This window comes from Hypomesus nipponensis, chromosome 5 (assembly GCF_054491055.1).
Source record: "Hypomesus nipponensis isolate SF chromosome 5, ASM5449105v1, whole genome shotgun sequence".
NCBI lineage: Eukaryota > Metazoa > Chordata > Actinopteri > Osmeriformes > Osmeridae > Hypomesus > Hypomesus nipponensis.
In genome coordinates this window covers 1,320,090-1,333,087 of record NC_140365.1, presented here as the reverse complement: position 1 = coordinate 1,333,087, position 12,998 = coordinate 1,320,090, and the positions used below count along the sequence as shown (strand labels likewise).

The 12,998-nt window shown below is 44.7% G+C and overlaps 1 protein-coding gene across 3 annotated transcripts; it reads right to left on the bottom strand.

Annotated features, from left to right (window-relative positions):
- Nucleotides 1-1,949: 1,949 nt before the first annotated feature.
- On the bottom strand, nucleotides 1,950-12,661 carry smarca1 (SNF2 related chromatin remodeling ATPase 1). Of its 3 annotated transcripts, none has more exons than XM_084698169.1 (24): nucleotides 12,491-12,661; nucleotides 11,555-11,650; nucleotides 10,945-11,111; nucleotides 10,530-10,630; nucleotides 10,134-10,234; nucleotides 9,836-10,015; nucleotides 9,446-9,601; nucleotides 9,178-9,309; nucleotides 8,594-8,662; nucleotides 8,269-8,378; nucleotides 7,946-8,172; nucleotides 7,338-7,459; nucleotides 7,028-7,180; nucleotides 6,462-6,594; nucleotides 6,087-6,235; nucleotides 5,882-6,010; nucleotides 5,465-5,575; nucleotides 5,145-5,258; nucleotides 4,267-4,389; nucleotides 3,914-4,046; nucleotides 3,623-3,741; nucleotides 3,309-3,521; nucleotides 3,080-3,190; nucleotides 1,950-2,922 (listed from the first exon to the last, which is right to left on the bottom strand). In XM_084698169.1, the coding sequence occupies exons 1-24, from the start codon at nucleotides 12,545-12,547 to the stop codon at nucleotides 2,857-2,859; spliced, it is 3,072 nt and encodes a 1,023-aa protein (XP_084554295.1). In that variant the 5' UTR covers nucleotides 12,548-12,661; the 3' UTR covers nucleotides 1,950-2,856. The 3 variants fall into 3 exon arrangements, with proteins under 3 accessions (XP_084554295.1, XP_084554296.1, XP_084554298.1); XM_084698170.1 differs by having other exon boundaries at nucleotides 11,555-11,647; nucleotides 12,491-12,660; XM_084698172.1 differs by lacking the exons at nucleotides 10,945-11,111; nucleotides 11,555-11,650; nucleotides 12,491-12,661 and adding an exon at nucleotides 10,871-10,922.
- Between the last annotated feature and the right edge of the window lie 337 nt (nucleotides 12,662-12,998).

Sequence of the window (12,998 nt, the reverse complement as noted above, 5' to 3'; positions counted from 1 at the left end):
ATAGAGGCAGCACATTAATACAAAACTAGATTAATATGACAGTAATTGATCATGTCATATATGACACTGAATCATGGCGCTGTTTGGCATTTCTGAATGAAGCAATTGCAACAGCCCCAAATTCAAGAAATCAAGACATTTTTTTAAAATGTTTTAGTTGTTTGTGTTAGAAATGAGGCAAACAGTTAATGGGAGGTTTGATAACATATCAAAGGCAAAGGAAAAGTTACATAAACAAAATCTAATTAAATACAAAACCAAACCTGCATGAATATTATCTGGTCACATCATGGGTGTAAAAACAAATTTCCATTCAATGATTTTATGCAGTTGATTTTTTATCAAGCTTAACTTCTTTATGTACATGGTTAAAAAATAAAAAAGCAAAATAAATGTCAATTCTAGTCACACGGTTGATAGTAATGGTATTACTCATAACTTGGAAAAAGACTAGGGAATCATGTAGCCATGTTTTATGAATTTTATTTAGGCCTATTCGTTTCTCTCTGATACTGTCTCTGTAGACAAAGAGAGAAAAAATGCAATGCAATAGCAAGATATGACACAGTCCTCCAAATAAATTGTGGAGATTGGATTTCCAGCTCATTTAACCGACAGAAAACATGAGAATGTTATTCAGAATGGGAGTCATTTGGATTGTAATGACTAATCCGGGGCCCCAGGAAGAGGAATTTCTGTGACTGAGTAGGGAGGTTAATTTGAGCACCTCTACAGGTGTTGGACACAATCATATCTCTGCTGCCTCAGTAATATAATAGTTACTTTCTTTCCATCACACACATATCTGCGCGGAGATTGGATGCCGGCCTTTACCTTCGGCAGCATGACAGCTGGTCTTGATTAGTGTCGTCGCGGTGCCCATTCTGAACACCCAGGTGACTACTCACACTGCACGCTACAACCTGTGGCAGAATACAACCAGAGGTCCCACGAAGTCGCATTGATTTCCAATCAAGTCACATCCAGATGTGGCCGGGCACTCAAGTGACATTTAGGGGCTCGCAACCCTGGGCTTTACAACTGGATAACAGGAAGCATGTCTTTAGAAGAGACGGAAAGAAACAGCATTACATGGTGTAATGATGTGAATAATCATAAAAAAATAAAGATTATTCATGACAAAGTACAGACTAAAGATGGTGAGAGAGAGCAAGAGAGAGACAGAGAGCGAGGGGGGACTCAGAATTAACATTAAGCTAACATGGCTTGTGTTCTCTCACACAAGGTAGAATGAACCCCTCTAAACAGATGTACAGCAAACTCTCAAAGGAGAGGTTCTCTCACAATCTGACAGGCAGCCGTCAGGGTGTAAAAACTGACTTGGGGACGAGCCAAGGTTTGCCCATCCTCCTATTACTCCCTGACAGTGGGAATAGAAGCCATTATCACTGGCTGTTCAGACAGTGTTTATTGGCCAACTAGACATGCACTCAAGGGCATCTTTGCAACCTCCTGGAGCGTCAATGCTCTTATGTAATTTGACTGGTTCACACAAGCTTACTGACAGCACGTACAACATCCTCTGCTAATCTTAATGTTTTGCCAATCCTCCTACAACTTCAGCGAAATTATTTTTAAAAAGCCATCAAAGTTTTAATCACTGAACTCCTTTTAAAACATGTGTTCTTTGTTAATGGCGACGTGACAAATGTAATTACAAACAATGTCAGAAAGTAAATAAAATGGTCATGTTTTGGATTACTACACCAGCAGTTAAGTGTAGATTGGCTAAATACAGATTATATCTAATGTCAGTTTATTCTGCTGCTACAGCTATCATGAGTTCAAGACAGCGTTGTGTTGCCCCCATGTGTGCATGCAATGCACTTCAACTGCAAGAATCTGAGCCACAAACAGGCAACATATTGTGATCTGCATGTGATTCCAATTTCTGGAACAACTCGTTTCAATTAATCGAAAAATGCCAGTAACATAGAACCAGATTTGGCTGGTTTTGTTTTAATAACACGGAATTCATACATAAAAAAAATTATATAGCAAAAGCAGGGTACATCATTGTTTTGTTAAAATACTACTACTCAAGTTATGCTTAAAAGGTAAGATAAAATGTAATTTAACGTAAGAGCAGTAATTGTGCAAACTAAGCGATGGGCTACAAGGTGCATACAAATCACTTTTTGTAAGAGAATATGTCAAACACAGACCTGCAAGAGCCAAATGCAGAAAAAAATGAAAACATACAAAGCTGTTTTTCTTCTTCACGCTGCCAAACAACACCAGCTCTGGCAGTGCAAATGTTACATATGAAACCATGCCAGGTTTCAATATCCACCAAAATGCCATCTAACACTCCCTGGCATTCCCCTTTGCGGCACTAGCTTATAACCTCTCAGGCCCGGAGCTGGATAAAACAACAGAACAGATTTAGACTGACACGACAGCATGTTAGGTTTCAAAGTGCATCAAACAACTGCAAAAAGAGTTTTACAAAATGTCTTAAAAAATTAGAGAAGCCACTCACTTCGACAAGTAACAATAGCTGTGTTTTGTTGACTAACATTTCATTTATTTTTTATTTTTTATGATTGACCAAACCTGTGACCTCAGTATGATTCAGATGAAAGATTGATTACGCAAGTGTTCCTCAGCTCTGACCCAGGCTTCAGGCTCTGACCCAGGCTTAAGAATCTGATCCAGGCTTCAGGCTCTGACCCAGGCTTCAGGCTCTGACCCAGGCTTAAGAATCTGATCCAGGCTTCAGGCTCTGATCCAGGCTTCAGGCTCTGATCCAGGCTTCAGGCTGACCCAGGCTTCAGGCTCTGACCCAGGCTTCAGGCTCTGACCCAGGCTTCAGGCTCTGACGAAGGCCTAGGGTCAGGCTCTGGACTTCTTGTCTTTTCTTCCAGCTTCGCAGGATCCATCAGCTTTTCTTTTGTGAGCCTGAAAAATAAATGAGAAGCAGAATATTTTTTTACACAGTCGGGTTCTTAAATCCCCTTTATTAAATCTTTACTCATTAACCACCCCCTGGACATGAGGATTAAGTTAGTTGAGTCAATACACATCATTGTTTCCAAAAGCTGTAAACATCCGTTACTGTTTGGCTTTTGGGAGCTCTCTTCTTCTTCTCAGCTCTCTCTTTCTCCTCAATCTCCAGGTTCTCTTTCTCGATGAGAGAGATGAGTGTGTTACAACGGCGTTGCAGTTCCTGAGAAACACGCAACAGTATTGAAACAGATGCTCCTACATCAAACAACCATCGATGAACCCTTTGTTAATCCCGTCGCCCCTTCACTTTTTCTTTCAACTGTCATCTCCGTACGTACCATGGCTGTCCGGGACTTGATGAACCAGTCGAATCTGAACTGCGGAGCGTTCCGGACGCACTGCCTCAGTTCCTCGTAGACGCACTCCTTGTCAAAGCCCATCTTGTGCAGCATGCAGATCAGGAAGCGATCCTCCTCCTCGGTGTAGTTCTTGCCTTTGTTGGTCCCGTACTGGATCCTCAGCTGGTGGAACGGAGCCTTGTACCTCGCAATCTGCAGCACACGCCAACATACGAGGTTAGGGCCCGACCGTGAGAAGCTGGCTGAATGACCTAGCTTCAGACTGACAGGGAGCTTTGAAACACGGGCGGCACCTTGGCGTCTAACGCCTTCTTGATGCTGATCCTGCGCTGGATCCGAGCCTCCCCACGCTCGATCTGGGCCATGATCTTCTCAACGTCCTGGAGTTCATTGCAGCGCTCCCAGAAAATGGCTTGAATGCGAAAAAATATGTTTTAGAGCACTGGATTGACATGCATTTATCAATGACGCATGTCTGAATTTTTGTCAAAAATAAGCAAGTAATAATATTTTGGAAACTGGAGCAAATAAAACGTTTATTCAGATGATGTGGATGATAACAGCAGTAATCTTGTGTATCTCACCAGAATACTCGATGACTTCCTCAGGGCTTTTGCCCTCCACTTCACGGGCGATGTTGTCAATGTCGTCACGGCCGTATTTCTCGTTGGCTTTGATGAACTGATTGAAATCTCGCTTGTTCCAGCTGGTGAAGCCCTGCATAACAAGCAGTGGAAAACAAACAAGCCCCAAACTGCAGCAGGTCCAAGTAAATACTAGATCCACTTACTTTTGATAGGAACACCCCTACCAGATCAAAAGGAGTTTTAGATTGTAAAAATTTAACATTTTGCATCTATGATCTGAAAAAAGATGGTGTGGTTTATTTTGAAACGACGGACTGCCTGTACGGTGTCCCCTCGGGGTCACACTGTACCTGCGTCAGCAGCTTCTCCTTTTCCTCCGTCTCTTCGGCTGTTAGAGGCCCCGCCTCGTCGATCTTCTTCTGCTCCTCCTTCTGCACCTGGGCAGAGCCGGGGACATCAGGGCTCCTGGGCACCTGGAGCACCACGGAGGGACAGAACACTCTCAGGCTCCAGGGACTCTGCATCCCTCCACCTCTCTCTGGCCCCACCTCTCTCTCTCCCCTCCCTCCCCCCATCTCCCCTCTCTTTCTCTGTAAGAGCAGGGGCCACAGACCGGCCGATCCAGGGTGACAGCAGAGCCCTGGGCAGATGTATGCAGGGAACAGGTGGCATTAGAGGGGGCGTGTGTGACTGTGTGCCTGGCACCAAGACACCGCTGTTCAGGTGCTGGCAGCTGCTTCCCTGGCCCAGCGAGGACCCCGGCCCCTCTGTCTGGGACACCCTGACTCTGTCCACTCTCTCACAACTCATTTGCCTCAGTCCAGAGCCAGCGCCAGGGAATTCAAACTGTCGTTTTTTCCGATACAGAACTTCTCAAATACAGAGCCACTCTAAAAAATCGTGTTTGCAGGAAGTGCCACTGGAGGTATTGTGGAATTGAAAGGATTTTGTTCCATACTGCACGACAGCTGACTCGCAGGTCACGGTGATCGTTATTGCCCAGGAGGGCCAATTTAAAAACTAGACAATGGGCACCCTGGCGGCTCACCAGATAAGTGCGTAGACCATGTAGGCTGAGGCCTTACCGCAGCGACCCGGGTTCAAATCCCTGAGCTGCATATCTTCCTCTCTCTCTCCTCTTGCCTTTCCTGTCACACTTCAACCTAAGAACCGTCTAATAAAGCATTAAAAACTCTCCCCCCCAAAATACATTAAAAAATAAAATCACCTTGTAGCCTATGGTCTTCCTGTAGTGAAGGATCTCCATTTCCAGCAGCTCAAACAGGCGAGGGGGAAAGAACTGGAAGTCCTGGATGCTGGGCTGTTTGGGCGGCCGAGGAGCCTGAAAGCCAGTCAACACGTCTCAGTTACCACCGCAAGGACCAGACCAACATTTACCACTGAACACCCCTCATGACTCCACTGACCAGCATCGCATCAACACGGCTGAAAATGGAGTCGAGTTGCAAAAGCCATCCTCTGTAGCACACACTGTAGGCAAGGCCGCCCTTGAAATTTCCCGGTGATTAATGTGTGAGTGAGCGTTACCTTCGGGGCCCGAGGTTCACTGACGCGCAGGGCTTCTCTGAAGTACGCGTCCACCGCATAGTTGGCTTTCCGCTCTCGTTTAGGAGGTTCGATCCACTCCATCATGCTCAGCTGAAAGGAGAGGCCCGCGTGGGGTCAGCCGTCAGTGCAAGACTCGGCCCTGTATGGTGACCGTTATAACTGGGAGGCAGATGGGTTCTTAAACAGCAAACGCTTTTCTCCAAAGCTACATTACAGGGTGGATCTGAACCTGAGACCGCTTAATCTGCAGTAGTTTCACCAAAGATCCACACCCATCCCCAGTGCAGTACAATGAGAATGTAAACACAACACATAACTCCAATCAACTCCATCGAGTCCCATTAATAATACTTTTGAAATATAACCGTAAAAACCGCGGGTCTGAAGGTTGTTTACTTTCTGCTTCTCTCTGTAATCCTCCCCTTCAAAGTTGTAGAGGCTGGTCTCTGCGGCTCCCATGTCCATGGTGAAGTTCCTGAGAGAGTCTTCCCCCAGCTTCTCCATGCGCTCGTTCATCTCCGCCGTCTGGGACAAACATCACAACAGTTACACTGCGTCCCGGCTGGACGCAAGAGTCCCACTGCCGCGAGGCATAGCTCACCTTCTTAGCTCCTCGCTCCAGGATGGTGTTGATGTCTTCCTCCGTGAGCTCACTGTCCTTGGAGGCGAACACGTGCGTGGCGCCGTGGCGAATCATCTGCAGCATTTCGTCCTTCCCCAGTTTGGTGGACTGCTGGTCGATCAGCCTCCCTAAGACGCACACAGCATCGTGGTGGGAAACACAACCATGCCAAGCTCCAGTTCATCTCCTAACGTAAAGTCCTTTTCTTGCCTGTCCCAAAGAAGGTTTTCCACAGAGGTTACTCCACAAAACTAAAGGAGAGTCTGTGGTTTGTGGAATTACAATCGTTAAAACGTGTTGAAAACTATCTTGATTGTTTTGCGATACATTTGTGATACAAGCCATGCTAAATACCTTGTTGAATAACAATGGAGTCTAGCCTCAACTTCCTCTCAGCTCTCTCTACAATCCTCTCCTCGACTGTATTATCAGTGATGAGGCGGAACACACGCACTGGTTTCTTCTGACCAATTCTATGAGCCCTGTCCTAGAGGGTCAAACACAAACACACTGGTTGCCTTTCAGAGTCTACATTTCAAACAAACACAACATCATCAGTAGGGGTGGGAATCTTTTGGTACCTCACGATTTGAGTCTTGGGGTCACGAATCGATAAAAAATCGATTCATGATAAATAAATAAAAATTGAATAAATTACATTGCAACAAAAAAAACACAACCCCCCCCCCCCCCGATTTTATACATTTGTGAAATGATGTGAATTGCGATTCAAATGTGAATCGATTTTTTCCCCACCCCTAATCATCAGTCAGGCGTTAAGGAAACCCCGTCGTTTCATCCGAGGTATTTTAAGACGAGCAGTTGAGGCTCCAGCAAGAAGGAATTCGGTCGTACTTCAGGGACATTAGCGATAGTGACTCTTTAACATCCAACACAGACAGGACTGAGATGTTTCTAACCATGGCCTGCAGGTCTACTTGAGGGTTCCAGTCAGAGTCGTACAGGATGACCACATCGGCGGTTGCCAGGTTTATGCCCAAACCCCCAGCTCTGGTGCTCAACATGAAAATGAACTTGCTACTGTTCGGAGCATTGTAGGCCTCTATGGCTTGCTACAAAACATGTTCACAAGGAAGAAGAAAAAAAAACAACATTATGTACAATATTTCAAATGTCTTCATTGTGGCAGGGAGGGAAAAGCAACACAGAGCAGAGGATGGAGGAGTCTTGTTTTGGTGTGTGAGGACTGCAGACGTGTCTCTTCTCTACCTGTCTGGCTTCGTGTGACGTGTTCCCGTCCAGACGACAGTACTCATAACCCCTCCACATGCAGTAGTCCTCCAGGATGTCAAGGACGCGGGTCATCTGACTGAAGATGAGCACTCGAGACCCTACGGCCAATCAGACAGTACAGTCGGACGGTTACAGAACTCGGCACACAGCCAGGGCACAGGAGCAAGGAGCAATTCCTGTCTTCATAGAGAGAGAGGGCAAAGAAAACTAACAGATTATTCATGAGGCTCCCTTGCAAGGCAGTAAGGTTTAATTAATGTAATGTCAAATGAGCCTATTTGACAGTCAAATGAACTTTCCTCATCAAAAAACCCAACATGAGCTAATGAGGAATTCAGCATAAATTCAGTCAGGAAGCGGAGATAGGAGTCTGCATGGCATAAGGATGTCCTCACTCTTTGCAGAGATAATCATCAGGTTCAAAGAATAGGTATTCTGACTGGCACAGAAAAAAAGTACCTGTATCTATTCATGCAATATTACATTTCTCAATTCCTCCCATCTCCTCAATATAAATCAGAGTAATTTTTTATCTCATTCACATCCTATTATGTAAATAAATGAAAAACAATCTGCGTGGAAACCTTGTTCTTGGACTTTGGGCAGAAGCTTGTCCAGAGCCATCATCTTGCCACTGTTGATGACCAGGTGTGTGTCTGTGGTGTAGGGGGGCCCCGGCTCGGCCCCGTCAAACAGGTAGGGGTGGTTACAGCACTTCCTCAGCTGCATGAGGATGTTCAGCAGACGCATCTTATCCATCTTCCCTGCTGAGTTCAGGATGTCGATGTCCTTCATCAGGATACGAGTGTACCTGTAACAGATGCAGACATATTCAAGGACGAAGCATCTCAAATAGATTCTACGGGTTACAGTGGAATAAAAGCTCCAGTCTGTCAGAAATACCCACCATTCTCTCTGCATCTTACTCAGTCCCAGGTAAATTTTCACTTCCTTTTTAGGAGGTAGGTTTTTTTCCACCTCCGCTTTGATGCGACGCAGGAGAAAAGGCCTCAGAACCTGAACAAACATACCACACACAGCGAAACACCATTCACATCATGTCAGGGGGAAGCTTCAAACCCATGACAGGGTTGCAAAACATTTTATATGTGCATGTTTTGTGTTCGGTGAGATTGTTTCCCGTTTCAGGTACAAACTAACTACAGAGAAACACACAGTGAGCAGTTTGGGTAGGTATTCTCTAAGGACCAGGAATTCAAATCAAAGCTTACCGCATGCAGTCTCTCAACCAGCTTCTGGTCCCCTAGACAGTTGTTTGTGTCGAACCAAGAATCGAAGTCCTGAAAATGTAAAAAAAAAAATACAAAAGAAATGTTGTTCTGTTCCCGATGCTGTAGAATGCTGGGTAACAGCTCGCAGCCTTCAGATAATGAGACGAGAGGATTTCCTTTTGATTCAGAGATGCAATCTGGAGAAGCTGCGACAGGATCCGTTTGTTGAGCAGAGCGCTCAGGGGGCAGTCTACGAGCCTCGACACTGGGATGAGTCTGAGGGATGATGACTGTGCTTGGGGCGAGACTTTTCTCTCAGAAAGACAACAGTGTGGTCCCTTGATGCTTAGAAGTTCAGCGAATGACTGAGTCTCACTGAATCTGGTGTATATGTGACATCAGAGACAAAGACATTTAACGAAATAAACACCCAAAGGGTGTTTCGACGCAGAGCAACACTCATCTCTTTTTCCGCAGCAACATACCGTCTGAGCAGAGATATGGACCGTGGGGGTGTCCTCTGTATTTCACCTGGAGGACAGGACTGGATCAAGAGCAGTGTTTCCAGGCGGGGGGAGACTTACGTTGGCAGAGTTGAAGACATCCGGTAGGAGGAAGTTGAGCAGAGCCCACAGCTCATGGAGGTTGTTCTGCAGCGGCGTGCCGGTGAGAAGGAGGCGGTTGGTGGTTTTAAACTCCCGCACAATCTCAGAGAGCTGAGGACAGATGACAAATCTGAAATGAGTTTCACCACTGAACACCGTGGGAGCTTCTGATAATCGGATAAAAAACGACTGTATACAGAATGATGGAAGTTGAAATAAAGGGTACATATGAAGGGGAGATAATTACTTTGGATTTCTCATTTTTGATCCTGTGAGCTTCATCGATGACCAGATATCTCCAGTTGAACCTCTTGAACACAGACTTTTCTCGGATGACCATTTCATAGGACGTCACACACACATCCCATTCTCCAGGCATCATGACGTCACGCACAAACGCAGCCTAGACAAGTAGGACCCAATCAATACAGTAATTCTTACGTTTCTAGTCTTTGATAGTGATCGATATATAGTTAAGACAATATGTAGGCCAGGAGCATAGCTTTATTTTAAAATGTGTGAGACTGCTTTTTAATATTTTAATAACTGAGGAATGCGACCGTTAAATATGTCCCACCAACATATGAAACCTACACAACTGCTGTAGGAGACTAGTTAAAAAATGACAGTTCAATACCCGAGCATCCTTGTCTCCGATAAGACAAACAGCCTTCAGAGTCGGCACCCATCTCTTGAACTCATTCATCCAGTTGTGTAGCGTTGACTTGGGAACCAACACCATGTGAGGGCCCGGAATGTTCCTGTAGTGCTTCAGGTATCCTAGCAAAGCGATGGTCTGCAGGGTCTTCCCTAAGCCCTGGGGTGCAACACACAAGTACAGGATTAGTTGGGCCCAATCTCAATCGGGACAGGGGCCCACAGGGAAGACACGTTTGATTGGACACCGGTCGTTACGTTACGAGTTGTGTCATTACCATCTCATCAGCCAGGATCCCGTTGATGCCGTTCTCGTACAGAGAGATCATCCAGTTGAGCCCTCTGACTTGGTAATCCCTCAGCGTTCCGTTTTTAACATCTGACGAGACGTTTCATACGGTAAAAACAAATGAAATATGTTGTAAGTTAAGTATCTTCAGAGATCTAAACATGTTTTAGTATCTAAGATCTAAATATGTTTTAGTATCTAAGAGATCTAAATATGTTTTAGTATCTTCAGAGATCTAAATATGTTAGTATCTTCAGAGATCTAAATATGTTTTAGTATCTTCAGAGATCTAAATATGTTTTAGTATCTTCAGAGATCTGATTCTTTCAGAGCAGTGTGGCGACAGAGGCAGGAGTGACAGTCAAACAAAACAAGAGCGTCCTACAGGAGGGAGACTCTTCGAAGCGGACGAGGACGTTGGCAGCCTTCCTACTCTCCGACAGAAGCTCTTCATCCTCTTCCTGTTCTGTTCTTCTGTGACGATTACTGAAATCAGATCCACAGTCACTGATTACAACGACAACACTTGGTTATCTTGTACTGGAGCACAGTGAGTTATTTCTTAAACATATCTCATTCACCAATATTCTTCCCTGCCTGCATGTTTTTTCTGATGTTGCTCCTTGATGTTATTTGTTTTACGCTGATGTTTTAACACAAGTGTGTTCTTTGCTCTCTCACTTTACTACTGTGCTCTTACAATCGTCGTTTGTGTGTTTGACTTACTCTCCGATAGAGAGCAGGTTTTGTGTGTTTCACTTACTCTCCGATAGAGAGCAGGTTTTGTGTGTTTCACTTACTCTCCGATAGAGAGCAGGTTTTGTTTTTCGTCCTGTTTGACACGCGGACGTCCGAGCTTCACTTTCAGAGGGGAAGTGGGAGACTTCTGGGACGCAGGCTGAATGAAATGTGCAAACAGCTCTGTCTGCTTCAACAGGAACTCAAAACGATTTGCTCGGTCTGTTTTCTAGACAAGAGAAGAGGGGAGACAATGAAAAAGAAGAAAAACAGACAAGTTGTGTTTGGGTAATTTACATGATGTTGGTTTTGAATCTTTACTCTCCCTACTGATTATGAATCCCAATGTGCACTACCTCTATCTTACCACAGGGGGGAGACAGAAGGCAGAATCAGACAAGGAGTTGTTTTTCAGTCTCAATCTATACTGTTACATTGTAATTCTCGTTTCTTGAAATGTTTACTGAGTAAACAACATGGATCTCCAATTAAATCACCTTGACGTAACATATCTCTGGGTATCTACCTGCTTCTTATACTGGGAGATTTTGCTGTAAGCTATAATTAATTACCTAATCTATTTATTGACGATATTGAACTCTGCAGGGAGCGATCAATCCCTTAAAAGTGAGTGGCAGGTTATGTTGGATCGAGGAGACAGAGATTCCTCACCAGCTTCTCTTCATACTCAGGGTCCACATCGCCCTCCACTTTAGCCACAGCCTTGGGAGGTATCTTGAGCTGGAAAGGTGGGTCGTCAGCTGCCTGCTTCCAATCATGAGATCCCCAAACATGCAAAGTTATGTCCAGGAAAATACCACATGGTCTGTCTTTCATAAAACCGTACAACATGTCTATTGAAAATGGGAGGCGATATTAAATATAACAGTAAACGAGCCCAAAACAGTGGAACTTCAAAATACACCCAACTACATGTTTTGGAAATGTATTTATGATTATTCGCTCCTATCTTGCGTTAGCTCATGGTTATATATACATATATCTTTTTTTTTTTTTTTTAATTTTTTAACGTGGATTACTGTTACAAACATAGGCCTTTGCTACATATATCTAATGTGAATGCATTTGTATTGGGCTTGATTCTACCTATCTATATTGTGCTACATATTACTAGCAAACATGTTGCTGACAGTACCATGAGCAACAAGCATAGACAGTTGTATACTAATAGGCAGGCTGCTTAATGCACATTGTGATTGACTGGCCGCCAGCTAGTGTGAAGCTAGACTGGCTACGAGAAACCTGACGACTTTGGCAGTGACAGCGCAGGTAGCTTTAGTGGAACCAGGAGGTATTGCCATGCTGTTTTTGACAGCTTTAAAAGTCTGCAGGACTCACATTGTCATACAGCTACGATGTACATGTCGATAAGCATAACAGTGCATGTTAGCCTGCCTGAATACATGAAGCTAGCTAGCTAGCTCACATCTGTAGCTAGCTAGCTCGCTAGGACTGGGCAGATGTGCCTTCGCGCCATTTTCACCCCGAGCCCCCCACCCCCCACTCCCCCAAATGAACAATACAGCAAACTTCTGCACTGTACCTCAAATGTCTAAAAATGAGATGTCCGTCCGTGTATCTACTCACCTCATCCATTTCAGGATCAGGCTCTCTGGAAGTTGACGGAACCTCTTCATCTGACATTGTGTCGAATATCTATTTTTCATCAGTTAGCTAGCTGGCTCGGTAACGTTATTTGATTTCAGTCACTGTAAGTTCGACATGGCCAAAAACCTCCTACGTCACTGTGCGGGGAGCGAGCCCTGTACACGCCCCCTGGCACAGAACATCTCTCGCGCGGATGTGGCAGTGAAATGCCGCGATACCACAAGTAAGAGGGGCATTCCCACTGTGAATTAAGAAATAAACATTCTAAAAACCGTCAACCAACATCTTGTGTCACCCTGAAATTACTACACTGGTGACTAACGACCTTTGTGAAAATACTTGATCGATGTCGTGAGTTTACACAATTCATTTTATGAACCTGTGATTGAGCGCCACGAGAGGGCGACTAGTTATTAGTTACTGATGTGTACAAGTAAATGTATTTGGAGGGTTTGCCATTCTATTTACCACAGATTCTACAGTTACA